The 9,571-nt window shown below is 37.0% G+C and overlaps 2 protein-coding genes and 1 long non-coding RNA gene across 3 annotated transcripts; 1 reads left to right on the top strand and 2 right to left on the bottom strand.

Annotated features, from left to right (window-relative positions):
* Positions 1 to 459: 459 nt before the first annotated feature.
* On the bottom strand, positions 460 to 1,175 carry LOC134205364 (thioredoxin domain-containing protein 17-like). Its single transcript, XM_062680564.1, has 2 exons — positions 857 to 1,175; positions 460 to 794 (listed from the first exon to the last, which is right to left on the bottom strand). The coding sequence occupies exons 1-2, from the start codon at positions 999 to 1,001 to the stop codon at positions 559 to 561; spliced, it is 381 nt and encodes a 126-aa protein (XP_062536548.1). The 5' UTR covers positions 1,002 to 1,175; the 3' UTR covers positions 460 to 558.
* A 1,670-nt stretch (positions 1,176 to 2,845) lies between these two features.
* On the bottom strand, positions 2,846 to 4,171 carry LOC134205363 (protein SEC13 homolog). The gene is made up of 2 exons (XM_062680563.1): positions 4,018 to 4,171; positions 2,846 to 3,961 (listed from the first exon to the last, which is right to left on the bottom strand). The coding sequence occupies exon 2, from the start codon at positions 3,945 to 3,947 to the stop codon at positions 2,967 to 2,969; it is 981 nt and encodes a 326-aa protein (XP_062536547.1). The 5' UTR covers positions 3,948 to 3,961; positions 4,018 to 4,171; the 3' UTR covers positions 2,846 to 2,966.
* A 4,074-nt stretch (positions 4,172 to 8,245) lies between these two features.
* LOC134207743 (uncharacterized) lies at positions 8,246 to 9,066 on the top strand. Its single transcript, XR_009978416.1, has 3 exons — positions 8,246 to 8,435; positions 8,546 to 8,651; positions 8,742 to 9,066. It is a non-coding gene; the product is annotated as an uncharacterized LOC134207743 (long non-coding RNA).
* The last annotated feature ends 505 nt before the right edge of the window (positions 9,067 to 9,571 follow it).

Below are 9,571 nucleotides of genomic sequence, written 5' to 3'. Positions count from 1 at the left end.
CATTTGAAGACATTTTTACTCGACTGTGAAGACATTTGAAAATATCCTCTGGCATCCCTGCATTTGGTAGATACCTTGATCTTAATTCGAGATCATTTTGAAAGACCTTAAGAAAGACCTCCCATGTTCAAAAAAAATTGAATCATATAATCATATTTATAAACCGTTATCATATTTTACACGAATTTTGTTTTTTTTTTGTAGGACGTATTGATTTCTTTATGGAAAAATCTTTTATAATTGCAATTTATTTTTGTTTTGTGGAAAATTCTCAATTGTTTATGGAAATTTTGTATTTCTTTATTGACAATTTCCTATTTTTTTATGGAAAATTTCTAATTCATGGAAATTTTATTTTGCTGTCGATTATTATATTATACGTTATTAAAATCTCAAGTGATTCGGAAAACGAATGCGACAAATCTAACAAGAGCTAATACGGGAAAATAATTACGTATGTCAGGAAGTACATAATTTATTGCCGCTTTTTTATAAAAAGAAAAAAGAATGGAAAATTGTAGTAGAATTATTTTGTTGGAATATATTTCATATTAATTCTCATTCATCGTCGGTGAAAAACATCTCCAAAAGATCCGCTTTGCAGCACTGTTCGCCCTCCAATCGTTGAGGGTTTTTCCAACGGATCAACGTCGGAATAACGCTCAGATGTGTATCGCTATCCTTGCGGAAAGCATTGTTCATGTCCTTCCACGTTGGTCTATCTCCCACATCTACGTGGATGAAATGTGATTCAGCCGGAGCTGATTCTAATGCTGTTTCAATGAATGGGGCAGCTAAAAGCAAAGCAACATAATATTAGCTCTGTATCTAAGATGTAGGAAAATCATCAAGTTACCTTCAACGCAATCTCCACACCAGCTGACACCATTGTCTAGCTTCGCGCCAGAGAAAAGAATATTTACCGGCTGGCCATTACTGTTAAAGTTTTTCATGAAACTCACAAAATTATCGTATCCGGCTACGTGGTGCTTCTGAACCATTTTAGGCCACTTAGTATTTATGGGGAAAAAACTAATAACTCAACACTCGAACCCTGATTGAGTGACAATTAATTGATAATGATAATAGAATTTTGGCTCGGTATTGCTATGCAAGAGTCAAGAGATAAATTAAAGGAAAGCAACCTATTTTAGTACACTGATAAACAAAATACAAATGACAGATCGATTTATTTACAAACACAACTATACTATCAGACGAGGCCGACATATGGTATAGTTATTAGCAGTATATAGAGTATATCGGTATATACTGCTGTGAATCGCATATTTGTCCCATATGAATAGGAAACCCAGCAATGATGGGACAGATATGCGATTCACGGCAGTATAGATGTTAGTGAGTTAAGTGATATGGAGCTCGTGAGATTGCAATGAAATGAGAGCAGTCGTAAATAATACTCCCACTTGAATTATAGCCTGTTTAGATTATGAGCTTTATGACATGATAAGTATCTTGATATTAAATTTCACTCATCTTATTTTATATGGTAACACGTAAGAAACCCAACAATGTTAACCGGCTATTACATAGTAAATTAACATGAGAAAAGCCGAAATTAACTCACCTGACGTCAGTCTTCTCGTAGAACATTCCAATATTCCATAATACTTTTGATTAGGAAAATTAAACAAGCAAGTGGTAATAAACTAGACTGCATACAATCCCATACCTACTAGAGTGGGGCGTCATGGTCATTTTTTCAAATCAATGGTTTTTCGAAGCCATTCTGGGTCCTGAACAACTTTGCAGAATTTGGGACCGATTGGTTGCTTCCTCGCTTTCCGCATCGCGTTTGAAGTTTGTATGGAAATTAGTATGGAAGAACGTAAATTTTTGCATTTCTACTACTAGAGGTTTCAGTTCATCGTAAACCAAGTGGCACATTGCGTTAAAGTATAACCCAAAGGATGCCGAAAAACTTTGCTGGAGAAGGCACGTTGCTGGAACGTCCACGAAAAAAGTTATAACGCTTCGAAGATTGAGTGTTCAAACCATATGCAAAAAATCGTTTATTCTGCCAGCACAGCCTAACTACGTAGACCAATAATTTAACTGAGTGTTATTTCAAAATAATTTGATTTTATAGGGCTTTCGAGCTAATGGGAGCTATCCGGAATCATTTCACAAAGAAAAAAATCCGACAAGAAGGAAGATGGATTTTGCCCTTCGAAATCCATAGGTCGTCCGGTAGTGCTGACAGAAAATCGAAGCCGCTAATAGCAAAAATGTAAAAAAGTACGTTTTCCCATACTAATCTCCATGTAAATTGCGATGCGGCATGCGAGGTCGCAACCAATCGAGCCCATATTTTGCACAGTTGATTGGGGTCCCAAAACGATTCAGAAAAACCTTGATCTCACTTGATCAGACGAAGTTTGCGTTTTTCCATACAACTGCGCCCCACTCTAATACCTACCCTATCTTGATTGGCTTTCCTATTCATATGGGACAGATTTCTATGAAATAGGAAATTTCATTTAGGTTGAAAAACCCAGATTAATTAACCTAGCGGTGACGATGCCTTTCTCGATTCAATCGTTTGGTTTCGCCTTATATTTTTCATATTTATAACTTTTAAATACATTGACCGATCGTGATTATATTTATTCAATAATGATCAACTAGGGGTTGTACCAAGTCGAATGCCGAGTCGATTGATATGCAACATCATGGGTCTCCGAGACTTCTATAAAAAGTTTGTTTTTGGAGTGAAATGATAGCCTTGCGGTGCTACTTTGTTGTACGAGAAAGGCAAAACCGTGGAAAAGGCTTCATTTTGGTAATATAGGAAATAGAGTACCGAGAAAAATACATGACTATAGAAATGTTCTACGATTACGTTTATTTTATAATTGATTACAAAGAATGCAAAGTGAACTAGAAATAATATTATAAATCTGAAACGGAAATGAATGTAACATCTCGATCATTCGCGACCACATTTACAGTGTTCTCTGCTCCGGCACAAAGTTGTTCTGCGGCTGGTTCGAGGGATGGTTCTGGCCAACAGAATTGGTATCCTCGCTTATACAAATCCACTGTCCTTCGTTGTTTTCACGCCACAGACTGATCTTGTTGTCACCACCTGACACGGCCAAAATATTCCCCGTCAAAGACCAACTCACATTCCAAACCACGTCGTCAAAGTTGTTCAAAATTGTTGACTGCCAGTTTTGCAAATCGTCGCTATTCCAGATGATTACTCGTCGATCCTGAGAGCAACTGGCAATCTGATGACGAGGGAGCCCCACATTTGGCGCCCAGGCAACATCCCGAACCCAATCTGAATGCAGCTCAAGTCGCTTCTCCTCTTCCCAACGATCACCATCTTCTTTCCAAATTTTCACAGAATTATCGCAGCCCCCAGAAGCCAAACGCTTCACAGCCAGGTTTACTTTAGAAGGTCTCTGGTCAAACGCCGGTTCAGGAGCTGTAGCCGGACACCAACTGACCGTGTTGCATCCGATGCTATGGGCATTGGGGATTTTCTTCGAATCCCATGTACCTGCTTCGACACTGGCTGTCAAAATTGACACCGAACCATCAGAGCTTCCGCAAGCCAGAATCAATCCATATTCTGGAGGAGCCCACGCCACAGAGTTAACTGACGAGTCATGATTGCTATACTCGAACCACTTCGTCCAATCACCGGGACCGGCTTCCTTCCAAATAATGACCTTTCGATCATACGAGCACGAAGCCAAGATGTTCCCGTAACGAGGATGTGCCCAGGCCACCTGCCAAACTGGTCCACCGTGGCCCTTCAGGTCGACAGCTAATGTTTGGGCACCGCCTTTAATGTCGAAGATTTTTACCGAGTTGTCGGAGGAACATGTCGCCAGACGAAGTCCGTAATAATCCACTTCCGCTCCGTGGATCATATCTTCATGACCCGTATCAATTGTGTTTAATACAGACACCATTTTAGACGCTGATGCTGAATAAATATAATTGAAATTATCGAAAAAATTGAAATATATTAAATTTTGTTACCTTTTCTAAACTTTTTTCAAAAACAATCAATCTTTGACGTGGAGAAGTAACGGGAGGCCTGTCAGTTTTGTTCTATGAGACACACGTTACGATTTCACTGTTCACATCTTCACAAGGGCACTTGCATGGACTGTTTTAATCTCTTTCTCAATTTTCGCCTGATTTTTGAAAACGTCGTGTGTTTTCATTCAAAACCGTAGTTTGCCCCAACAACCCAATATATAAATAAGTTCTGCAGCATGACGTCACGAATGAATTCGGTCCTCGTCAAATGAACTTTTTTGACAGTTCAGTAGTACTTTCCACTGACTCCGACAAGGTTCGAGTTCGTGATTGGTTGGCTGCCCCCGAGTCCAACGTGAAGTACTACTAATCTGTCATCAGTTTGAGGTTAGATACAGACGCTGCAGAACCTAATTGATTATTCTCGCAAGATTTTTAGGTAACCCTACACTTCGGGAACTTGGTTCGCGGAATTTTTCCCCATGGGAGCATCCACAAATTACGTTACGCTTTGGGGGGAAGGGGGGTTTGGGCAATGTGTACACTGAAAATATTATACACGTTCACACAATGTTCTTTTTCATGTGGATCGAACGTGTTTCATCGACCGTCTTTTTCACTAGCCATCCACGTTTAAGCCACAAGATATAAATATGGATTGATACCATAGGTAAAAACTGTGCATATTGACGTGTTTTAAACATTGTTTTCCATAGCAATGAAAGATGAAGAAAAAAAATATGGCGCTGAAAGAAAAAGTTTGTGAGTGAACCAACCGTCTGAATATTGCGAGCATCTTATAATGAAGGAAATTATTTATTATTAATTTTACTTGGTCTATATAGTTGAAACATAATTACTTTCTGCCTATCTCGTATTTTTAATATACAAAAAGGTAAGTTCTTGCTATATGATTGAAAATTATAAATTATTGTAAATGTGCCCTACTGTTTCAGGTTTAACCTTTGAACTTCGGAACTGGTATTTATGATGGCATTGCATTGGATTATTCAATATTACACAATAATTCAAGCAGCAATTTTAGAAACCTTCACGTCTTCGGAATCTCCTATGCAGAATTTTGCTGGTAGACAAGAAAAAATACAAAATTATCACCCTGTTTTAATGATTGACCCGAGAATATATTGTTTTGTTTAATGTTAATAAACTATTATTCAAAATTCAAGATTGATATGTTTCATTTGCATGTTTTGCATTTGCGTGTTCGAATCATTACTTTCATTTGTAATTTAGAAAGAAAAAAAAATCCCGGATTCTGACATTTTTCACAAAAACAATCCATGAAGATTGAACGTGTTTTCCATTTTAATTATCGATGAAATCTCGCTTAACTTTTCAAAAGGACCTAAGTAACATTTTTTTCATGAATTAATTTGAATACTGCAATCAATAGATTTCATGTTGTTCTGTTAATTGCGCTATTCAAATAATTACATGAAAAAAATGTTACTTAGGTCCTTTTGAAAAGTTAAGCGAGAAATTCATCTGTACCGAACGTTCCATTTTTTGACGTATGCGACTGGAATTCCACGTTATTTAAATATGGTTTACAAGTAGTGAAAATTCACGTGTGAAACCAGTAGCATGAGTGTGTAGAATAATTTCAGTGTAACGATCCGCATACAAAATTTTCAGACGTTTCATATAAAAAGTGTGACATAGTGGTAGGGGGGGGGGGGGGGGGGGTTGAAAATGCTCAATTTTTGCGTTACGTAATTAATGGATCTTCCCCATGCATTTTTACATATGCGATGTTTGGGCAGGGAAAATCAAAACAAGACAAAATTTTCAAAACGACTTATCTGCTTTTGTAAACAAAGATACAAACGTCGATTTGACGAATCTGATATCACTCCCACGCAAACCAACACTATCAATAGGTAGGTGGAGGTTTCGGCTACCTGTTAATGGCGTTGGTTTGCGTCGAAGTTTTATCAGATTCATCAAAACGACGTTTAAATCTTTGTTTACAAAAGCAGATAAATCTTTTTAAAAATTTGGTCTTGAAAATACCGGCCCCCTTTAAGGACACTCCTCACGGAATCCAAGTTTCGAAGTGCTCGCGTTTTCGGGGGCACACGACTCGATACGGAGGTGGCGCACAACTGTCATTTTTGTTGATTTAGCTTTGTTGCGTCGCAGCATGCGTGGAATAATAAAAATGACAGTTGTGCGTTGCTTCCGTATCGAGCGGTGTGCCTCCGAAAACGCGAGCACTTTGAAACTTGGATTCCGTGAGGAGTGACCTTAAAGGCTACCTTAGAGCAAGATTACCGGTGGTGAGTTTAAGCTGTTTGGCAACGCAGTATCATTACTTGACACTTTACCGGTCGCTACTAAACGCGCTGCTATAACAGTAGCGCGACTGACAGGTGACCAAATTTGGTAGCGCGATAAGAGCGCTGCTTTTATTTAAAAGAGGGGAAGTCGACGAAGAGAATCCTCTTTTGCGACATTCGTTCTTATTCCAGATAGAGCTTATTGAAATATTTAAATTGAAAACCGGAATTGGGTTGTTTAGAGCATCATTATCACGTACGGATTGTGAGAAAAATCCAACTTCGCTATCCCCCAATTGGGTTGTTTAGCAAAGAAAAATATGAGGTTTTTCATAGTTCAACATAAAGAGCATGCTTTCCTGATCTCCAACATATTTTTATTTTGTTTGTAAAACTTTTATTTACATTTTTGAACAGCAAACAATAAGCCATTTCAATCGATAGAATGACACTAATATTCATAAAATGACAGTTGGCCCATGCAGCATAAGAACAAATTTTTAGTCCCATATAAGTTTGAAATCCAAATTAAAAATGGTTCCGGTGCTCCAAAAATTCTGAAAAATTGGGGTTAGGCTCTGTTTTTATGCAGATTCAGAATATGTAAAAACATATCTAGATTGCTTTGAGAATAGGTCGTATGTGCAAAAGAGAGGCTCTCTCAAGGGGTGTCTCACATAGATTGAATTGAATTTATTTGCTCAAAATTAACCAAGCAACCGAAGCGACTTTATTTCGATATAAATCGAAATTATTCAGACTCCAAAGTGATTTTAGCAACGCAACGATTTTATCATCTGTCAGTGATTGTCAAAATATGTAAACGCCTTCACAAATACCGAGTCGTTGGATTTGTTAAGTTGTTATAAATACTGATAGAAAGAGCAGGAAAGTGCTACCCGGACAATACCTCGTTTTCCAGAATACGTGAATTCTGTCTGATGGCCATAGCATAGACCGAAGTATAGATGTTGTCACCTGCAACCCAGAGTCCAAAAAAATTTAATGATTAATGTACTATGTATTTTTTTAGCAATTTCGTCCAGTTTCTGACATTATTATTTTCCCTATACACATCAGAACAGAAGCACCGGTGCATTATTACCTAGTGCAATTGGCCCACGAGTAGATGAATAAATTAAATCAATTCATGAAATTTATCAGACATACCCGCTCTGACTCGTAGTAGAAGCCTGGACAGAAAACTTCCACTACCTACACTAGCTATGATACTACCGAGGACACTCTCTCAGATCGAATTGAAAAAACGATTCGCGGTCCTTGGGTAGTCCGAAAATAAAAAATTACTGTAGCAGTAGCAATAGTTAAAAATGGAAGCTATCATTAATTTTTTTGTACACGAAATGAGCAAACCATCTGAATGGGCAATGAGCTGGGCAAAGAATGTGAAAGTTGTGCGAAATATTATATTTTCGGCCACCGTTGCAAAAGCTTAGATTGGGTATAATTTCTGTATGATTTTCTCATTAATCATCAAAGCTTGAGATAGTATCGTCCTGGAGATCACTTTAACATCCAAAACCTAAAATTAGAGAACTGTTTGTTATTAATTGACATAGGTAAATAACAATTGTAAATTCAGATCTCATGCTTAAACTTAATTGTTGATAGAAAAATAAACAACTCGATTGATGCCATTGGTAACATGTAAAATCCACGTTTGCTTGGATGAAAATTACAGTTCAGTGCCGCAGAAGGTGTGTTGCAAATTTGATTAAATAGTACCATATTATAAAAATCAACACACAAAAAACAAAAACTATTTTAATAAATATTTTGAACTTTATATTTAAAAAGTGCTCTATTTTCTTCAAAATGAAAGTATTTTTTTCACAGTGAAAGTTATCTTTTTATTTTAAAAGTGTTTTTCTTCAAGTTAAGCTGTAAATTTAAAACGCGTTTCTTTCAGTGCAGCAAATGATGAAATTGTCAAATCCGCAAACACAAAATCGATGTGCTGGCGTGTGTCGCATTAGTCGCGGGTGACAGAAAAGAAAATTTGTTTTCTGTTTTGCTGGTCGCTGATATGCTGATGGTAGCAAAATTAATTTGATCGAATTTGATTACTGTTCCCGCCATCGTTATAATCGGAAGGTACGTTTTAGTTTTATACAAGTTTTTACGCGAGGCTCTCAAAAATGCTCACACGAGTAAACCCAGGCAAAATAAATAATGTATTTCTGTTTTCATTTTTCTCTGATTAGATATGTCGTCTCGACGGAGCTTATTTCCGGCTCGTTTGCTTCGCTGCAAAGTCAAGGTATTCCGGTGGCGACCAATCGATTGGAACAGGGAAAAACTCAAAACAAGGTAGTCACAGGTGAAAAACTTTGTTCAGGCAGTGAAAAGGAAAATTGTAATATATTAATTCTAATATGCTTGTTTTTATTGTGTTTTCAGAGCGGAATGGTTGATGGCGGATGAGAAGGCCAGTTGGTCAGCAGTGAGCCAAACGTAATCACAAAAGATGTACTAAGTAAATAAGCCTACAACTCAAGGTACGTCTCCGGGCAGTTCGACGAATAAACGGGACGACGGGATAAAAACAACGAATAAAATGGAATACCCGAGAGAATGCCTGGTTTAGCAGATGCCAACAGCTTCACCGTTTCCCGATAAAACTACCCTGGCATCCATGTATTTTTATTAAACAGTGTTTAAATCTTGTTTGAAATAAACAAGTAAACTCAAATCGATATTAAATAAAACATGTTTCAAAAAAGAATTGACTTGATTAAATAAATGAAATGAAAAATTTTAAAGTAAAATAAAATGTGCTAAAATTTTGGTTTTAGGAGGGGAAAACAACTTTTATTTTTAACAGTGTAACAATTTCGGTTCGACAGTTCTACAGTTTCATTTCTAAAAGTTTAAACTTTTAATTTTGGAACGGGTGATTAACTTTGAAACGCTTTGAAAACAAAAGTTGATCAACTTTTGCACTGAACATATGAGACTCTCTACGAAAAAGAACCAACGCAACTTTTTAAATTTACCAATGGTTTTTTTAATTTTATTAGTGTTTTTTCTTTCTGTGTATACAAATCGACTTTATTTCGATTGAAATTCGCTCCCTTCGATAGCTGTGAGACACCCCTTGGGCTCTCTTGACTTTCATTCTCTTTCGATTATTATAGAACTATACTAAAGTTCACTTCGGATTTCTTAGCAGATATCTAAAGATAATAGCTTAGTCTATCGTGCTGAAGTGAAAATGTAGCAAAATATGC

The sequence above is a fragment of the Armigeres subalbatus genome, chromosome 1, assembly GCF_024139115.2.
Source record: "Armigeres subalbatus isolate Guangzhou_Male chromosome 1, GZ_Asu_2, whole genome shotgun sequence".
NCBI classification, from domain to species: Eukaryota; Metazoa; Arthropoda; class Insecta; order Diptera; family Culicidae; genus Armigeres; species Armigeres subalbatus.
This window is presented reverse-complemented; position numbering and strand designations above follow the sequence as displayed.